Source organism: Coturnix japonica, chromosome Z (genome assembly GCF_054131305.1).
Source record: "Coturnix japonica strain WE chromosome Z, WE-NBRP24, whole genome shotgun sequence".
Lineage (NCBI taxonomy): Eukaryota > Metazoa > Chordata > Aves > Galliformes > Phasianidae > Coturnix > Coturnix japonica.
Genome location: NC_140702.1, coordinates 11,987,846 through 12,008,206, shown reverse-complemented (window position 1 = coordinate 12,008,206; position 20,361 = coordinate 11,987,846). Strand labels below are relative to the sequence as shown.

The 20,361-nt window shown below is 47.8% G+C and overlaps 1 protein-coding gene across 1 annotated transcript; it reads left to right on the top strand.

Annotated features, from left to right (window-relative positions):
* The first annotated feature begins 6,580 nt into the window (after positions 1-6,580).
* On the top strand, positions 6,581-14,459 carry LOC107306585 (uncharacterized). The gene is made up of 15 exons (XM_085530016.1): positions 6,581-6,941; positions 7,210-7,321; positions 7,569-8,015; positions 8,248-8,400; positions 8,541-8,692; positions 8,830-8,968; positions 9,754-9,905; positions 10,173-10,320; positions 10,776-10,913; positions 11,302-11,554; positions 12,111-12,244; positions 12,396-12,554; positions 12,615-12,717; positions 12,950-13,009; positions 13,278-14,459. The coding sequence occupies exons 3-15, from the start codon at positions 7,962-7,964 to the stop codon at positions 13,421-13,423; spliced, it is 1,791 nt and encodes a 596-aa protein (XP_085386142.1). The 5' UTR covers positions 6,581-6,941; positions 7,210-7,321; positions 7,569-7,961; the 3' UTR covers positions 13,424-14,459.
* The last annotated feature ends 5,902 nt before the right edge of the window (positions 14,460-20,361 follow it).

Here is a 20,361-nt window from a genome sequence, read left to right as displayed (position 1 = left end):
ACATTCCTGGTGGTGTATTTGCATTCTTTTCTGGTGCAGCTCTTGTAAGTGGATGCCACATGCTTGGTGTATACCTGACTCTCTCAGGATCATGCTTTTGGTATGGATCATTGGGAACAAATGTCATTTCCACCATGGTGCATTCTCTCAAATAATTGACGCTTTTTTTTCTGTAGCAGTCCATTTCTTTATCTCAGGCATCAGATCATCTTTGTAGGGGTATTTTTTCATTTATGGCTAATAGCATCTGCTTCCAAAGGATGAAGGCCTCATCCTGACATCTGCTAATATGTTTTTCAATGTCTGAGTCCTTAGCAATGCTTTCCAGTTGGCAAGATTCTTGGCTCCGAGACTTTCTGTGACTAATGGTGTGGGCATCTTGGGGGAAAAGTAAAAGGGAAAAATGTGGAGAGATGTGCTTGAAAACTAAACAGTGGCAATAACCTAGGGGAAAAAAACTAATTGGCCAAATATGGCATCAGAATGCAAGTTAACCCAATTCAATAACATGTAATTGGAACTGAGTCTAAGAAATCAAATCAAATGAGAGAGTGAGTGTCCAAAAACAAAGTCCTTAGGTTGATGCTAATGGCGAGACAGTCAGGGAGCTCACACTGCACAGACAAGCAGTAAGAAAAGGGGACAGTCTTGTGACACATGAGCAGAGAGCTCCAGCACTCTCAGCCTGACCTCACAGCGGAGCTGCTCCAGCCTTCTGATCATCTTTGCAGTCCTTCTTGGTGGATCTGATCAAACAGCCCCATGTCCATCTTGCACTGGGGGCTTCCGACCTCCATCCAGTACTCCAGGTGGGTTCTCACAAGAGCAGAATAGAGGGGCAGAATCACCTCCCTTGACCTGCTGGTCATGCTTCTTGTGATGCAGCCCAGGATCCAGCTGGACTTCTGGGCTACAAGCGCACACTGCTGACTCACAATAGTCTTTCATCAACTGACACTGTGCTTGGGGCTGCCCTGACCAAGGTGCAGGACCTGGCACTTGGCCTGGTTGAACTTCATAATGTTGGATGGTCGGGCCCAAAGAGTTGAGGTCAGTGGAGTTAAATCCAGTTGGTGGCCAGTCACAAGAGCTGTCCATTAGGGCCTAGTACTGGGGCCAATTCTATTTAACATCTTTATTAACCATCTTGGTGAGGGGATGAGTGCACCCTCAGTAAGTTTGCAGATGACACCAAGCTGGGAGGGAGTGTTGATCTGCCAGAGGAGAAAAGGGCACTACAAAGGGACCTGGATAGACTGGATTGATGGGTCAATGTAAACTGTATGAGTTTCTGTAGGGCCAAGTGTTGGGTCCTGCATTTTGGTCACAACAACCCTAGACAACTCTACAGGCTTGGGGTGGTGTCTTGCTCCAATTTGTAGGAGGGAGGCACGGTTCTTTGATATTTCTATATACCCGGCGTGAGATTAAGAAGCAACAGTTCAAATTTTGGTCCAACCAGTTTATTAATTTCCTAGCCGTTTTTTTGGGGAGATGGGGAAGGGAAGGTAGGTGATAGGAAAAGTAGGAAATAGAAGCAAGGAGTCTTTGCAGAGAGCAAAAGAGATATAGTCACCACCGTGGGTCCAGCGAGGTACACAGTAGGTCCGTGGATCTCAGGAACTCGTCTGATCACCGCAGGGGATGGGAGACAGCCAGGGAGCTCCGCAGCAAGCCGGTCCCGGGGGGCTTTTCCGACAAGGCTTTCCACTCAGGGAATTCTCCGTCAAAGGTGTCTTTGGGAGTTTGTCTCTAAAGTCCCCAGTTTAGCGAGGGCCTTTTATCCCCCATTTCGGTGGGGGTTCTTCTTCTTCTTTGAAGTTTAACTCAGCATTTTCGGGAACGTATCTCGAGCAAACACTGAACAAGCAGGTAAACACACTTTGTAATAGGGTTTTAAAACCAGCTTTTGTGACATTCCTGGCCCACAGATAAGCCAGCAATGAGGGGGGTCTCTGTTGCCAGACACAAGCATTATCGCCTTTTGCAGTGGTCAGCTCCTTCGAGCAGCACCCCTGAAGAAGACTGGTCATCCTGCTTCTGTTTATCTTTGCAATCGTAAGCAGAAACACTATGGCACAATGACACTCACCATCCGCCCCCAAGGATACTTAACAGTTGTCAGTCAGAGTCTTATCATCAGGAAGGCCTCATGAAGCAAGCTTTGAGACAACAAAAGAAAACCAGTTCTGTCTTTCACAGGTGGGGTGGTTGGAAAGCTGCCTGATGGAAAGGGACCTTGGTGCACTGATGGACAGCTGGCTGAATATAAGCCAGCAAAGTACCCAGGTGGCCAAGAAGGCCAATGGCATCCTGGCCTGTATCAGGAACGGTGTGCATTTGAGTGCATTAGAACAGAAAGAGCTGACATAAAGCTCAATATGAAGCATTAAAATGCAGCTGTCTCCAGGAACTTGAGAAGGGACTTGCTGGCTCTGGCCAATGCTGTCATTTCTGTGTTTTGCTTGTTTTCCAGATTATTTAAACACATTAAGTAAACACCAAAGATTTAAATAGATATGAGCATGCTGCTCTACAGCTGCAAATATGTGCATGTTGTAAAACACACCAGGGCAGAACAAGGAAGCCACAGGTTTCAGTAACTCAGGGTGATCTTCATATCCTGCCGATGGGAGTTGGCCAGTTTTTTTCTGAGGAAAACCAGTCCTACGGAATCGGTCCAGTTCCCAGCAGCTGTCACGTAAACTTCTGAAGACATCTACTTTCACAACCACATCAGGTGTTCCACACCAATCATATCTCTCCATATTTGATTATTCCATTCTTTTTCCTTGATTTTCCAATCAGACAGAAAGAGAAGTAATCCCTTATACACCCTGGTGGAAACTCTCAGTAATTGACAGCGCCACAGAGTGGGTAAGCAGCGTCTCCTTCCTTAGCTTTGAGTTCAACTACAAGCAGTTGAATGGAACGGTAATCTAACACAGGTCTGCACATAAGGGTATAACCAAAAGGTGACATAGATCATCAAAATTTCATCATCAAAATTTCTTATTAGAGGCATCACATTTTAAAATATCTTCTTGTGTGACAGTGTCTTTGCGTGGCAGGCTTTGACTTTTTGTGGCTAGAGATTTTCAGTGTCAAATTTGGTGGATAAAAATGGATTCTGGCACTCAGGAAATACAGAACTGAGAAAACCTTGCTATGGCATCCTCTCTCATGAAAAAAAAGCCAATAATAGTCATCTGGTTTTCAAACAGACTGCCCAAAAATATGAAAACTTGTCCCAACCAAGGCATGTTCCAATCCCAAGAACCAGAGTTAAAGTATGATCTGCAAAGTTACCAGCTCTTCACTTGAAATCTTCTATTATTCTCTTCTACTCATTTGATGGCTTTATGAAACTTCTTATGGGTATCAGTATTAACAGTTCACTTAAACTTGATTTGTGTCTCCGTATGAAGGACAGTGAAGACAAGTATAAAAGCTGAATAAAAGTATAAATTGCATTGTGGAAGTTCTGCCCAGGCAGCACCTGGAAAAGGCCAAATCTCTAAAAGGCAACATTCCCAGATAGATATAGCTTAGAGAATGTAAAACAAAAGAGGAAAAAAAAATTATCTTTAGCGGAACATTTATACAGTAGGCTCAAAACTTTAGTTGTCTTGTCAGCTTTTTTAAACCACTCCTGTCCAAAAGGAAATAAATAAGAGAGAAAGAGAGAAAGGGAGAAAGGGAGAAACAAAGAGAGAAAGATAAAAAGAGAAAGAGAGAGAGAGAGAGAGTGTGTCACGGAGTTCTCTCTAGAGCTCACTCCGGGACAGTGGGAACAAACCCAGGGGAGCAGGAACAAAAGTGCCCCCCTTTCTCTAGTGGCACTGCACGGCCCGGCACGGCGCGGCCCAGCCACGTGCATTTCGGGAGAGGGGAAGGGAGAACGAACGGCAGTTTAATAACCTAATAACGCTAAACAACAACATGAGTGTTTCAACAACGAGAATACCAAGTCCCCAATCTCACCGATGGAGCTGTGGAAGGCCAGAAGCTCCATCCGAGCTTCCCCCGGGCAGGGAGTCGGGCCAGCAACCGTGTCCCCTTCCCCACTTCCCCGCCGGTGCCACTCCCCACATGCCCATTTAAGGCAGTCCACAGAAAAAAAACTTGTCCCATGTACTCCCAATATTAGGCATGGTGTTCTGATGTGGAATACCAACACCAACCAAATTACAAAACCATAACAGAGAGGAGGAGAGGAAGAGAGGAGGAGAGGAAGGAAGGAAGGAGGGAGGGAGGGAGTGAGGGAGGGAAGGGAGGGAAGGGAGGGAAGGCAGGGAAGGGAGGGAGGAAGGGAGGGAGGAAGGGAGGGAGGGAGGAAGGGAGGGAGGAAGGGAGGGAGGGAGGGAGGGAGGAAGGGAGGAAGGGAGGAAGGGAGGAAGGGAGGAAGGGAGGAAGGGAGGAAGGGAGGAAGGGAGGAAGGGAGGAAGGGAGGAAGGGAGGAAGGGAGGAAGGAAGGGAGGAAGGGAGGAAGGGAGGAAGGGAGGAAGGGAGGAAGGGAGGAAGGGAGGAAGGAAGGAAGGAAGGAAGGAAGGAAGGAAGGAAGGAAGGAAGGAAGGAAGGAAGGAAGGAAGGAAGGAAGGAAGGAAGGAAGGAAGGAAGGAAGGAAGGAAGGAAGGAAGGAAGGAAGGAAGGAAGGAAGGAAGGAAGGAAGGAAGGAAGGAAGGAAGGAAGGAAGGAAGGAAGGAAGGAAGGAAGGAAGGAAGGGAGGGAGGGAGGGAGGGAGGGAGGGAGGGAAGGAGGGAGGGAGGGAGGGAGGGAGGGAGGGAGGAGGAGAGAAATGAGGGAAGGAGGGAAGGGAGGGAAGGGAGGGAGGGAGGGAGGGAGGGAGGGAGGGAGGGAGGGAGGGAGGGAGGGAGGGAGGGAGGGAGGAGGAGAGAAATGAGGGAAGGAGGGAAGGGAGGGAAGGGAGGGAGGGAGGGAGGGAGGAGGAAGGGAGGGAGGAAGGAGGAAGGGAGGGAGGGAGGAAGGGAGGGAGGGAGGGAGGAAGGGAGGGAAGGAGGAAGGGAGGGAGGGAGGGAGGGAGGGAGGGAAGGAGGGAGGGAGGGAGGGAGGGAGGGAGGGAGGGAGGGAGGGAGGGAGGGAGGGAGGGAGGGAGGGAGGGAGGGAGGGAGGGAGGGAGGGAGGGAGGGAGAGAGGAATAATAATTGACATGCTGCATTAATGGGAGTTAAAACTTTTAACACATTGATGCTAGAAAACGGCCAGAAAAGTAACAGCTTCTGTCTTTTGTTAATTTCAGCTGTTTCTTACAAAGTGTAGGGAAATGCCTTATTGGACTGCAGTGTTCCCAGTTATTTGAGAGTGTATTGTCAGCTAATCAGAAATAAGGGCACAGGACTGTATCTTCTGTGCAAAACTTGCATTTGTTTACATCTTTACAATTCAGAAATAAAAGCCTTGTAGCTCACAAGCCTGTGAGCAAATCAGCTCCTGAGCTGACAGCAAGTCTTCGTCTGCATTCCTCCATTCTGCTGCAGCCATCTCCAGCCTCACAGCAGAAGCACGGGAGCCTGAGCAGTCCAGCTGCTCTCAGGCCCACTTCCAAAGCTACCTGGGTAAGCAGGCACACGCATCCCTCCCGCTGAGGAGTTTGCTCTGCACCATTCCAACCGGGCTCTGGAACCAGCCCCACCCAGGCGAGGCAGCACGTCACAGTGGAGCCCTTTGTGACCCATCTCTGTGACACCAAGGCATAGCTGGCACTGACAGCAGGCGACCTCAGTGTCCGACAGGACAGCGAGGAGACAGGGCAGGAGTGTGCGGGTCTGGCGAATAGCCCCCGAGCGCAGCCCAAGTCGTTTTCCTTTACCTTTGGCAGCCCCGTGGCTGCCACATCCCTACCCTTAGCCTACATCCTACGGGATGGAGGAGAAACCTCCTAAACACCCCAAGGTGGCCTGGGAGGAGAGTGGGGCTCCCCAGGAGAGAAAATCTCCACCGGAGCCCTACGAAGTGACTGAGGTCACCCCACTGCATGCTGGTGAGTGAGGGTCCCCAGCGAGTGCCCCCTGCTTGACACCAGGCCTCCTTGTCCTGACAGGCACTGGCAGACTGTGCCTGGGGAGAGAGCCCAGGGCTGGAGAGGCCAGAGCTCCTTCGTCTGCTCGCGCCTGCCTTTGGCCCCTCTATAGCATTGCTCTCTCTCCTTGGTCAGATGCTGACTGGCTGCCTCTGTATGAACTGGATGAGGTGGCCGTAAATGTCATCGAAACCTATGGCATCATCAAGGAAAAGGTAAGAGCAGCCATCTCCATCTTGGCTGTTCCTGCACCTCCAGACAGTCCCTCGGGCTTTGCCTTCAGGCTGCATGAGGGCTGCTGGCCGGGCAGAGCTGCTGCTGTCCTGCAGCTGTCCTGTGCTGCTCCACACCCCACAACGCCTGGTCCCCCTGGCCATGGCTCTCCCCACTCACACTCCTCGGTCTCTGTGTGCTTGCCAGGATCTGGTGCAGAAGATGCAGTACCTGAACTGTATTTGCTCACTGTGCAGCGCTGCTGAACAGAAGGGCTTGACAGTGTACCTGGATATCTTCTGCTTCCTAAACAATGTGACAGAGAACATTAAGGTGAGGGGACATGGCACCCAGGTATCTGCACCCTGTAAGAAGGACAGGGCAGGGGGAGAGGGAGGCAGGGAAATCATGCACAGACACCAAAGTTCCCCAGATGAGACTCCAGGTGCTGCTGAGACCTCAGCAGTGGAGGCAGACAGCAGCACCAGTGTGACAGGGTTTGCTGAGGGCCACTGGGGCGACACAGGCCCTATCGGTCAATGGCAGGTTTTCTGTTGGTGGGTGCTGGCAGCTGCCAGGTGCCATCCTGATTTGATTGTGCTTTGCAGGTTCTGTTGTATGAGGAGCCCAGGGCTCAGTTGAACACAGCGCTAAGATACCACTGCATGAATGCGATTGCTGCAATGAGGTACCTGCCCAGTTCCTTGTTTTGCCAGCACATCCCCCGGGCACGATCCTGGTGGCCCTGACGCAGCTCCCCGCTAAATCTTGGCCCTTGTCCTAAAGCTGGTGGCATCAGGACTGTCCTCTGACCCAGAGCAGCCCTGTGGGGGAGGAGTCACTTCCTGGCAGGGCTCCCCATCCCTCTCAGGGAGCCTTGCCCAGGGGAGGACCTGATCCACCCCTGCCTCAGCATCAAGGAACTGCTCCTAGCATCTGTGTCTCTCTATTTGCAGCCAAGTGGAAGCAATTTCGGAGGAAGAACTATTACATCTTTTAAAAGCGTGCTGCAGAGTCATCTTCTGCCTTCCTCCAACCAGGGACTTGAACATTTGCCTCTACAACCATGTACGTACCAGGTGAACTGCTGAACCTCAGGTCTCTGAGCTGCTCTCTGGATTCTTTGTATACAGAGGCTAAGAAAAGTCCTTGCCAGGCAGACTCTCAGCCATGATTTCCCACACCCTTTCCCACTCTTTTTTGCCTTGGGCCTGGCAACACCCTGTGCTTGTAGCCAAGTCTGTGCATAGCAGATTTGCAGCCCCAGTGTGTCCCTGTGCACAGATCTTTGGGTATCCCACTGTTCTCTTTACAGACCCTGGATGCTATGGACAACATGCTGGAGGCTATGCTGTACCACTGTCCCACCGACGATGTCAAAAGTTGGCTGCACAGAATCTTTGAGGTCTGTCTATTGTGAAGTTCTGCCCCCAGAGCTCCCTTGTGGTAGAATTTTATCCCGCTCCATGGAAACGGCACTGGCAGCAGTTGGAGCCGGCAAGGAACCCCAGCGGCAGTAGCCCCATGATGGGCTTGGCTTAAGCTCAGGGGAAGCCTGGATGGATGCTGTGATTCCAGCTAGGAGCTCAGCAGATCTGCTTCTCCTGGAGTGGGCATCAGCAGCTCCCAGGCTAACCAGCAGCTCCTCTCCTCACAGGTGCTGAGGCCCTTCACCATTTCTGATAGCAAAACTGTGCGCGACAGGGCCATGGAGCGGATCTGGATGCTTTATAGTTTCCTGGCCAGCAATCCCTTGCCGGAGGTAAGGAAACATCAACATTCCAGCCAGTCTGTCTCCCACTCTCTGCATTCCAGAGCTGCCTCTGATGCTCAGGGGTACCTGTGAAACAAACTTGTGCACAGGTGGGAGCCCTTGGCATGCTTCTGCTCTGAAGCTAGTGTCTTCTTTTGCATTTTTCCTCTGGTCTTCCCGCTCCAGACCATGTTCTCACACAAAGTTTGACTTGTCTTTCCCTTTTTCGTTCCTACCATAGATGCCTAGAAGATTACTTGAAGCTCCTCTGACTACAGACATTGTCTTCAGGACCCTTGAAAAGATCAGTGCTGACTGCAGCCCTGAGGACAAGGAATATGCCAGGATTCTACTGGATTTTCTTTTAAAAGACCCTATCACCTGGCTGACAGATGTAAGCAGTCAGATGCTCTTGGGCATCTGTAGCCAGTTTAAGGCATGACAGAGCACTGGGAAGAGTAGTAACCTCAGCGGAAGCAGGGCAAATGGCTGCAGTACAGCAGCAGCAGCATTCTCTTTCTGTCCTCCAAACAGGTGCCAGAGATTCTGGTGTTCATCCAGAGAAAGATGAAAAACAACAGCACATCAGATCAGGCGCCCTTCCTGTCGGTGCTTGATGTGCTGGCACGCTGCTTTCCCATGCATGTGTTAGAAAGCATATTGACACAACTACCACACAGTGACAGGTACCAGCCCTGACAACCATCATGTTTGTTCCATGTGAAGAGCAGGGCTCAGAGATGTTCCCAGAGATAGGCCTGCCTGAGCCATGGTGCTGGGGTTGAGGCAGCCCTGCTGACATAGCATTGCTCTCTGTTTGCAGCGCTACTGTGGAGGTCTGGAAGATGGTGCTTTCCCTGCCGGAATCTTCCGAAAAAATCCTAAAAGGACTGTGCATAATTCTCCAGAACAAAAATTTGCACAGGATCACCACAATGGGGTCTGGCCTCCTTCAGCAGACTGTGAGTTACCAGACAGGGCACCGTGCTCTCTCCTTCAGGACACTCTCTTCCCAGCAAGCTGCCTCCCCTTGCCTTGCTCCCTAGGCTGGAAACTTTGGGCAGGGCAGGGGCAGAGCTGGGGCTGTGTTTTTGGCCAGGGAGAGGCACGGCCTCCCCTACTGGCTACCCAGGCTCAAGAGCCAGGCAGGGGAAGTACCTGTAGCCACCCACATCTGGTGCTATTTTTGTGCCTGCTCCTCAAAGGTCAATTGCTCCTCAAAGGCATGAGAGCAAGAGGCTGTGATGGTCTGACTGCAGGAGGAGCATGCCTTGTCCCTGACAGCTTGGTGGTTCTTGGTGATGTGAGGCCCCTGTGCTGGGGCCCAGCCTGGCCTCTGTGCAAAGCATCTTTTGCCAAGGGTTATATTCAGAACCTCCAGTGCTCCCTTTGCTACCAGCACCAGGCATTCTCTCCAGGTGCCACAGCAGGGATGTGGAGGCCAAGCAGGCAGCATGTGACCCAGAGGCACTGCTGAGGGCCATCCCTGTCTCATCAGAGTCACAGGCATGCCGTGCTGGAAACCTGTTGCATTGCATTGCACAACGGCACAGTGATTTTATGTAGAATATGATTCTGAAGCAACTACTTTTGCATCAGCCATGCTGATGTTAGAACCTGTTTTCCAATGTGGTTTGGCATCTGAAACCATTTAAAACCAGTATAGAGAAATGGGAAGGACAGTAGCAGTGGCTGGGGGGCAAATGGCTGCAGTGACAGCAGCATTCTCCCTGTGTTCTTGCAACAGATGCCAGAGATTCTCAGATGCATCCATAGAAGCCTGGAAAGGAAGAGCATCCCACTTGAAAAGACAGCCCTCTCACTGGTTGAGGTTCTGACCATCCAGTTTCCCACGGATGTGCTGAGGAGTGTGTTGGCTGACTTCCCACAGACTGACAGGTATCAGCCCAAACAGCCCCACACGTTTGTTCCATGTGAAGAGCAGGGCTCAGAAACGGTCTGGTTGCCAGAGCCAAGGAAAGCTGCAGGACATCCCGAGGAGCAGGCCCTCCATCCCACTGTGCTTTCCAGAGCTGGTGGGCCGCTTAGGGCTGCAGCAGCCACTACCAACCATGGCAGCCCAGAGCCCCCCATCAGGCTCCTGCCTGAGCCATGATGCTGTAGCTAAGGCAGCCCTGCTGACACAGCACTGCTCTCTGTTTATAGCACTACCCAGGTCATATTGAAGACCGTGTTTCCTCTGCTGGAAACTTCAGAGAGGATCTTGGACAAACTGAGCAACATTCTCCAGGACCAACAGCTGTGTGAGAGATTTAACATCACCACAGCGGAGCTGGACCTCTTTTGCTTGACTGTGAGTTACTGGACAAGGCACCGTGCTCTCCTTCAGGGCACTCTCTTCCCAGCTCCCTGCCTCCCCCTGCCTTGCTCCCCAGACCAGAAACCTGAGGCAGGGCTGTTGCAGAGTCAGAGCCATGGCTGGGGCCTGGTAGAGCCTCCAGCAGGTGAAGCAGGCTTTATTGCCCGTGGCCAGCCATGGCTGGTGTCTCTTTTGTGCCAGCTCCTGCTGGTCAAGCACTCCACAGAGGCATCAGAAGCTCAGAGGGCAGGAGGAGCAGGCCAGAAAGCCATCCTGCATAGTGCCTGGCCTGGGCGCAGAGGGATGGTGGGGCCCTCCAAAGGCACTGCTACCTCAGGCCAGGCTATGTCTCCCCAGTGCCCTGCTCTGAGACCCTGAGCAGCCAGGAGCTGCAGGGTGCAGAAAGTCCTGCTGCCTCTGCCTGCCTCTCACTGCTGTGTTTGTTTCAGGTGATGCCTCCCACTGAAGAGAACCTGCAGGAGCTGTGTAAGCCAGAACTGCTCCAGAGGCTTCTGAAGGTTGAAAGCCTGCCAATACTCTGGCTGGTGCTCAGATGCCTCGTAGTGCTGTCTGATAGACCTGAGACGGTGAGCAGGACCTTGTCAAACAAAGCCCTCCTGTTGGCAGCCTGGCACTGGAGCGGTGGGCAACGCTGTGCCTTGGCCTTGCCTGGCACTCGGGAGTTGGGGTGATGGTTGTGGTGGGGCCTGGTGGCTGAGATTTCCAGAAGCTTTTCAGATGGGTTACCTGGGGGTCTGTTGGAAAAGGGGGCACAGAGTCCTTGTTCACCTGTCCTCCTTTTCCTGCCTTCCCCATACTTGGCACTGTTGGCCACCACCTGCCTGGAATCTACAGCTTCCATTCCTGTGGCAGCTGTGGCAAGGGAGGCGTGTGGCTGCTGCTCTGTAATCAGAGCTTTTAGGCCAGGGTGGCCACTGACCTCCTGATGGAAAGGAAATTGTGTGTTTTGTACAGGCAAGAGTAATACGGACCCTGCTTCCAGAAGTCATGGAGACCCTGCGGTTTGCCAGCACACCCATTACCCTGATGGTGCTGAATATCTTCAGAAATGCAATGTACCATCTGGGGAAGTGGCGCGCCAGTACCTTTGCTCTGGAGCTAGCTGAGAAGATCCTGCCTCTTTTTAATCATGTAAGTCTGTTGTGGGAGGCTGAGCTCTGCGGATGGGTGCTGACAGGAGTGCCTTCTCCTTTCTTTCCTTCTCTGGGCTCTCAGGAATGAGATGTCTTGTGGGCTCTGCAGCCCAGCAGGCTGTGTCCATGGCAGTGCAGCTTGGTTTTTGTTGGTAATGTCAGACCCCTGTGCTGGGGCTCAGCCTGGCACCTCAGCAAAACACCTTCTGCCAAGGTGTTACTTCTGTTACTTTCAGAACCTCCATCGCTCCCTTTTCTATCACTGCCAAGCATTCTCTCCAGGGATCACAGCAGGGATGTGGAGGCTGAGCAGGCGGCATGTGCCCCAGAGGCACTGCCTAAGGCCAGCTCTGTCTCCTCCTTGTCTAACACTCCCAAGGTGCCAGGGCAGCTCTGCTTTGACCTGCTGGGCTGGCTGGGGGAGCATTCTGAGGCACAAGCACCCCATGCTGGAAATCTATTGCATTGCTTTGCATGACTGCAATGCACTTTTGTGCAGAATGTGACTCCAGAGCACCTCCTTTCACATCAGCCATGCCTACACTCATGCTCACCATGGGCAGTGAGAGTGTGTTGCTGAGGTCTGAGGTCCTCCTGTTCTCCCTCAGGTGTCATGTGAAGTGTGAGAAGGTTCCATCCGCCTCTTCAAGGATGTGATGGATGCTGTGGTGTGGCTTAAGAAGGGAAGCATGAAGAAGACCGTGCACAGGGGCCTGCTCCCTCTGCTCTTTCACATGAGTGACGAGACCTCCAGTGTAGCACGGGTACGAATTTCAGAGCTGACCAGTGTGCAGGCAGTGGTGTGCTGACAGCTCAGCTGTGATCTGCAATTGAGAGCAAGTTGAGCAAGCATTCAGACACTGGGATGTGTGTCTGTGTGTGTGGTGCCATCAGACTGCATCTGTTGTTCTGTAGGCATCTTGGCATGTCCTTGCGTATTGTGCAACGTTCCTGAAGTGGAAGGAGCTCAAGCACCAGGCCTGGCACAGGGACATAGCGGGGATCATGAAATGTTTGGTGAGGACAATCACACAGCCCCTGCCTTTTTTCTGGAGGAAAGGGAATGCTGGAGGTTAGGTTACACCAGCAGCTGCGGACACTCTGCAAGCCCCATGCTCTTGTGCTCTTCTCCAGGTGCAGCAGGACAGAAAGTTAGTGGAAGGATACCTGTTGCAGAGCCTGCCATACCTGGAGGATTCTCAGGCCTCCTTGAGACATGCGGCTGTCAGATTCATTGGTGAGCCCAACCCCTCTTTGGGCCCTGCCCTGGCAGGAAGGCACAGCCCTGAACCCCCAGGTACACCCTGCCCATGCTGCTAGCCCCAGTGGGTGCCTTGCTCAGGTTCCCTTTGGGCACTGTCCCTGCCTGCAGCACAGAAGGGGAAGCAACTGGTCTGGTGGGGCCGGGCTCTGCGCTCCTAGCTAGCAGCGTGTTGGGGCGTGGGTGTCTGACGGAGCTCTTTCCCTAGGGCTGGCTGAGAAGTACTCCAGGGAACAGAGTGAGGAGATGCTGAATAAACTCTGCAGTGGTGAGTGAGGGCAGTGCTGTGCGTGTTGGGGCTGGGGGTAGAGCCTGGTCAGCATGCAGCTGTGCTTTGCCCTGCTGCACAGAAATGCTGCAGGGCAGAGGAGCATTCCTGGCAATCCTGAGCAGTGTCTTCCTGCTGACCCCTCAGACTCACATGCTCCTCCTGGCCTGGAAAAGCAACGAGTGGGGCTGGCATGGTCCCGAGGGGAAGCTGGTGGCTCTCTGCAGACTGGGGTGTTCAATCTCTGCTCTGTTTCCTTCTGTTGCAGCCCTTCAGCCTTTGGTAAATGACACCCATCCGACAGTCCGCTCTGTGGCATCTGAGACAATCCAGAAGCTGAGACAGCAAAGGCAGCAGGAGGCATCATCACATTGCAGGCTCGCGGCACTTTTCCTGTCCTGCATAGGCACCTGAAGGATAATTCTTGTACAGTAACGTTACTAGGACACTTTTACAGTAACGTTGCAAGGACACGCATTCCTGTCATGCAAGACAGGCCCCCTGAACAACAGAAGGATCCTAGGAGCACGGACATCTCGAAACACAGTACAGGAAACCAGCTGGTTAGAACTGGGTCTGTACTTAGTGACTGATTAAGGTGAAAAGCACACCTGAAAGTGTTTACAAGGAAGACTTGGAGAAGACGTCTGCCCATGACCATTAGAGAGCAGCACACATGCACAGATTCAGAACGTGTCACAATTTCCCTGACTTAATTGGAACTCGCTGTATGAGTTCTTGGAACTGTTTAAGCAAGCAGAAAAGTTATGGTTTTCCTAGCTTATGCGAAGCTGAAATGTTGGGCAGCAAAGCTCCTGCTTGCTATAGTACTGTGTGCCTGAGCATAAGTAAGTGTCACGTGGAAAAAGACAAAAAAACATATTTTCTTCACCTACGTCTTGTAGACCCAGGAATCCAGACTTCAAGATGTTTACATCTGAGTTTACATTTCAAAACCGGATTAGAAATGATTCTGCAGACTTTGATGACATTTGACTCTTGCAATAACAACAACACTACTGTTTCTACTACTACTACTAACAGCAACACAACAACAAAATAGTGGAAGATGAAGGAAGGCACAGGGAGAAGAGTCACTTGAGGAAACTTCTCCTATGAACTGAATTGGTGTTAGGGTCCCTGTGCGCAAGAACCAAAGACGGAGCAAGCATGTTTTGTCCTCTTCAGAATGCAATATGGTTCTTCTTATTGTCATCAGAATGAGACCGAGATTTCACTGGATTGTTGTGCTAAGCAAACACTTTAGTTTCACAGGTTTGGGACTTGAAGACCTGTCAAAGAACCTTTCAGACCTAATTTCTAAGTGCATAAAAACCCACTTGAATTAGGATTTAATTAGGATTAGGATTTATTCTTTCAAATGGAACTTTACATAATGCTGATTGTTCCTTTGTCTGTGAGGTAGGGAAAGAGGTATTTCTACCACCAAGCTTATCTGGCTTTTCTGTTTTGTTTTATTTCCTGGTAAGGGGCCTGTAAAATTTGAACCGTCAGTGATTCCTATCAGAGAGTATAACGTGTTTATATCAGAGAAAGTGGGAAGTAGGTCAAAAGCAAGTAATGCACTGTAATCCCCATTACAAATAATAATAATAAATAGTAGTCAGTGCAACTCCCCATCTATATTTTGCTGTTAATCAGTGCTATCCTGTTTGTGTTTTGGGTTTGTATCTGCCTAATCAGCTTTTGGTTGCAAGTTAATAAATTGTTGACCTGTAGCTAGATTGAGGACAAAAAGGACTGCGTATTTTTAACTAACAGAAGGCACAAAATATTAATACCGTCCTTCACTCAGCCTTTCCCAGAGAACACTCTTTGAATGAAGACACTCAGAAGAATTTGTTGTTCAGGTTACAGATACATTAAGTTGGGAGGGCATATAGAAAGAGACATCATATTTACATTTTTTCAGCAATTCTAGAACATGACGTAATTTTTTCCTGTCAAAAAAAACAGGAAAAAAAAAATGATTTGTGGAAGTGAAAGAAAAAAATTATTGTTGTGGAGGTAGTAGATAAACAGGCTACAAAGGAGAGATCTGCTGCATCTGTCTAAGACATAGAGGTTAACCTATATTTTCAGTGGTTTCAGGACTTTGTCTCATATATTAATACTGGCAGAAATATAATTAAAAAATGGAAGTGGCATAAAGATTAGTTGACAAACTGTAATATAACTCAGAGTCCCCTATCTTCCCTTACAGAGAAAAATGAAAGATTTCCAAGCAAAAAAATAAAATACAATAAAATAAAAAATTAGAAAACAAACAACAAAAAAAATACTGTCAGAATTTTATTGCTTTGAATATGGGTTTTTCTTTTACAAGCCAATGAATTTGCAACTATATGTATACATTCAGTATTCACTGCAAGGCAGACTAAGAGCTGCTAACTATAAAGCATCATTGGATAACATAACAACAACCCTTGAACAGACACAGCAAACACTTGGTCTTGCAAAGATTTAATCACATGGATTAAAGAACCATGTAGTGTGAAACAGCGCGCTCATACCAGCATCACATGTTGCAGGGATTTGCTCACATGCAACGCCATCCATTTGAAGGCAAATCACTTTGTGGCTGTTCATGACTCTAACTCAACAGCTGCTGTTTCTGAAAATGCTCCTTGAGGGATGTCTTTTGAAGGTTCAGGAAAACAGGACAGAATGAAAATCTGACCAGAGATACAATCCCCTACCATCAAATAACACAGCGCCTCAAGCAATTTTAATAAAGCTTCTTTCAGATGTCACATTTTTGCAGACTCCTATAAAGTCCAACCTACTCTTTTTGCTTAAAAACTTGTTACCTTCGTCATTTTGTTGCTGTCATAATTGCTGCCTCTCTAGTTTCTATACAAGATGCTGTTTCAGGCAGTCAACTGAAGGAGGCATGTATTGCTTCAACAACAACAGGAAAGCTGCAGGAAAAAGGGCTCTGTAGAAAATACGTTTTTCTTGTGTATCTAAAGCAGTACTTATCAGGCCCATAAATACTTTCCATAATCTCATTGGTGAGAAAAAGTCCCATTTATGGCTTTGATGGAAATGACAAGAAATTTAACTTTTCCGAATAATTCTTTCTGTTATTTTGGTTTGCTGCACTGCATACTCTTCATAGAATTATAGAAGCCCAGAACATTCTGAGCTGGAAGAGCCCCGTAAGGATATTCTTCAAAGACGATGAATCCTGTTTACCTTTCCTCACTGTTCAAAAAAGACTTTTGGCACACTGACATATTAAGATGATATTTCAGTCTTTCTGACATCAAGAGAAAAGAGCTGCCTTGTGAACAAAATTGTAGAGGGGAACTGGGCATTTTTTTCAGTTTTCCTTTTCAGCCCTTTACTGTTGCGACACACAACAGGATCATTGAACCATAGAATGGTTTAGGCTGGAGGAGACCATAAAGACCATTTAGTTCCAACCCCTGTTACTATGGACAGGGTTGCCAGCCACTAGACCAGATTGGTCAGGATCCCATCCAACTTGGGCTTGAATGCCTCTAGAGATGAGGCAACCACAACCCACAGCCCCTGCCGGCAGTGCTGTGCCAGCACCTCACTACCCTCTGAGTAAAAATTGTCTTCATAACTTCTAACCTAAATCTCCCTTCTTTTAGCTTAAAGCCATTCCTGCTTATCCACATTGTCAGACCATGTGAAAAGTCAGTCCCACTCCTGCCTGTAGTCTCTTTTCAAGGACCAGAAGGCCACAAGAAGGTCTCCTCAGAGCCTTCTTCAAGCTAAACAAACCCAAATCCCCCTGCCTTTCTTCATATGAGAGATGTTCCAACTCTTTGATCATCTTTGTGATCCTCCTCTTCACACACTCCAATAGCTGCACATCCTTCCAGTGCTGCGGGTCCCAGCTTTGGACTCAGTAGTCCCAATGCGGTCTCATTAGGGAAGAGTAGAAAGGAACGGCTACCTCCCTCTCTCTGCTTGCCACCTCTTTTGATGCAGCCCTGAATATTGAATATTGACTGGGATTTCACTGGATTGTCGGAAATGGGAAAACAGTGTCAAAGTTGCATTTTTGAAATGGAAAAATAGGAATTTTAAAAACCCACAGCAATAGAGTAGTGAAGATAGCAGCAAAGCCAGTATCATTTGCCCTTGGAGTAAAAGCAACAGCAACAGCCAAAAAAAGAAGTGGATGCTCATCCATTTCATGTACTTTTGAATACTGTTTGTCTTCTAGGCTGCAGGAGCACGCTACTTACTCATGCACAGGATTCCATCCATCTGAACCCCTATGTTCTTCTCCACATGGCTGCTCTCAATGAGTTTTTCTCCCAGTCTGTACTCATATCTGTAATTGCCTTGACCTTTTTGAGCTTCAATAGGTTCTCCCCTACCTTCTTTTTGATCCTGTCCAGATCCCTCTGGTTGGTGTCCCCTCGTTCTATTTTGTCAGCTGCACCACTCAACTTGGTGTTATCGATAAACTTGCTAAGTGTACTCTCTATCCCACGGTCTCTCATTAATCAAGATGTTGAAGTGTACCAGTGCCAAGATAGACCCCTGGAGGACGCCACTCGTGATAGGCCTCACATAGAGCCACTGACTACAACTCTCTATTACCTCTGCTTAGACCATTATAGAGCCAATAATTCACAACAGAAAAATAAGGAGGAGCCAGGCACACTATATCTACATCACCATGGCAATGGCTCTGCTAGAAGAAATGAGGAAAAGTTGCATCACAGAAATAGAAAAAGTATACAAAAATCCTTATTCTGACTTCACTACTTTCATTGTCCCATTACAGCCTCTGTGCTGATAAATTTTTTTTCTAGATAAAGCAGCCGTCTTCACAGTATATCCATCTGAGTACATTCCTTACCTGTGGGTAGATAAAACATTCAAATGCAGCTCTCTTCTGCATGTAATTTGAAATCCCAGACATCCATTTGTACCTGCGAAAATCTTTACCCGAATTTATCTCTGACTCACATGTGCGTCAGCATGTAATTCTATGTCCAGAGATCTGTCAAAACACATTCTGTCTTTCATTAATTATTATCTTATTACCATGGAACAGAACTACTGAGTACCTCACAATACTGGAAGCATCATCTGCTTACACCATCCAGTGAATGCCAGATTAGAAGACTTAGGGCACTACATATAGCAAAAGCTTCTGTGATTCATCCTTCCAGTGGACAGTAACACCTTGAGAGTAATACACTTAAGAGAAATATCTGTGTTAAAAATCCAACTAATAGCTCAGTGAGGCTGGGAATGTTGGTACCTTTATCTACAGCAAAAATGTGTCCCTAATGAGGATCATCAACAGGAAATAACTTTGCGAAACTGTTACTTATCCCCAAAGTTTTCATAGTCATTATTAAAGAAAAAGCTTTAATTTACTGAGTGAGAATAACCAAAGCTAGATCCAAGTTTCTGGGGAACCGTGTTTAACTGTAAAACAAAAGGCCCTCAAAACTGTTGCTGAATGATTCAACTAATCAGACAACGTTAAATATGTAAGACATAAATATTACGGACTGAACACAGTGAACGATTAGCACGGATTTCAGCAAGACCAAACAACTGCTATGAATTAAATAGCACCATGAAAGAGACAGAGAATATTAATACAGGCAAACATAGAAGGATGTACCTGGCAGCCACTTGCTCAGCCAATCAGATTAGCAAACTTGTGTTAAAAATTCTTCTAGAAATTTTGTTACTGTCCTGCATCACAGGAAAGAAGAGCTTTTAAAAGGGCAGAACAGGCTTTGGATGTCTGAAAGAATGTCAGAGTTGAACCTGACTTCTGTACTTTACCAGGACCACTTGTCACTGTCACTCTTCTGCTTAAAAAGCAGCATTCAGCACAGCCCTCAGAATTCAAACACTGTCTTTGCTTTGAAATTCACAGGATCTGCTATTTTGAAAATCACAGTCTGGGAAATTAAATCACCATCAGTATTGAATGTTTTGTCTAATCTGAAGCTTGGGTGATGAAGACTTCTCTGTAATGTTGACTACATATGTGTAAACACAGAGCATTTAGAAGAGCAAAATTTAGAGATTTACCAAATTGCTAATGTTGCTGCAACGTATGCTGGTCCTGGGACTGAAATGAAACTTCATAGACAGGAAAGTAATTCTAAACATGTTGAGTTGTATGTCAGGCTGATTTCTTTAACAATTCATAGGGAATTATACTGTTTGGAGTACTACCAATTACTTAATCTAGCCTAAATATCATGAACTGTGGGGATCCATTTTATTCCTGACTACAGAAACAATGTGATGTATTAGCTGACCACTTACATACTTTGTCTTACATCTTCCTTTCTTCACTGAATTTTTCACTGCATCAGAGGGGAAAAAAAGCCCCAACATTTAATTGCATATCATAAGGTTTCAAACACTAATTCTGAACTTAAAATGTGTCTTCTGGAAAGCACTGTTCAGGATAAGTATTAATTGCTTCAGTTTTATGGATATCCAATTTATATATTTCTCAAAACTACTCAACACAGTTTCTGTAGCAATATGGTGAACCTTACAAAAATCCTGCTCGACTATCTTCAGTTCTTCAGTTAACTTATTGAAAAGCTGTGGAGTTTGAGTTTATTAGTTCCAGTTGGAAATACTGGCTGTAGGGATCATGCTGCCAGTGCCAGGTACTATGGACTCTTACTTCATTTTTTATCTCCTAAACATTACCACTGTTCAAATAAGAGCAATTACCAAAATAAACAAAAGCAGTATTCATTTGGTTTTGAATCAACAAATCAACAGAAAGGCTCTCATCTGAAGCCTGGATATATTAAGAAATGGTAAACACTGTGCTTTCAGTTGTTAATTACAGTCTAAAATCAGCAGTGAAAGAATACCTTAAATAAACAGAAAGGTTCCAGTATGCCAGAATGTGTTATATAATTTTATTCAAATTATTACAAATGCAGTCAGCTCCGTCATATGGCAGGCAGAGGAGAAAGATTAGAGCACTTTGAATAATGAAACCTTTGGATATTAAGCTAAACCAAAAAAACTGAATTCAGAATTGATTTTTATCAAGACAAAATCTTGGTTTTACTCAAGAAAAAATGTTTTGTTCCATATAAGGACAAAGGATGAGCTTCATTCGATCAGACAGGAAGCATCATTTCTGAGTTTCAAGTTACCACCATACAGGAGCACACCTGCTAACACCCCCAACTCTTTGAAATAAATTCAAAGCAGAGCATTCCGCTTTGTCAACAGTTGCTTCTTTAAAGCAGTGTGCCAAGATGACTTTCTGACTACCAACCATTGGCTTTCATATCCTTGCACAGCTTTTCCTGGGACCACCACCAATGGCTCAGCAT

What these genes read in the sequence shown, in the direction of transcription:
- LOC107306585 (XM_085530016.1), top strand. Translation starts at nt 7,962, where the DNA reads ATGGAGCGGATCTGGATGCTTTATAGTTTCCTGGCCAGCAATCCCTTG. An exon ending in TCCTTTCTTTCCTTCTCTGG is followed by an intron (nt 11,555 to 12,110) that starts GCTCTCAGGAAT and finishes AAGTGTGAGAAG; the next exon opens with GTTCCATCCGCCTCTTCAAG. An exon ending in GCTGAATAAACTCTGCAGTG is followed by an intron (nt 13,010 to 13,277) that starts GTGAGTGAGGGC and finishes CTTCTGTTGCAG; the next exon opens with CCCTTCAGCCTTTGGTAAAT.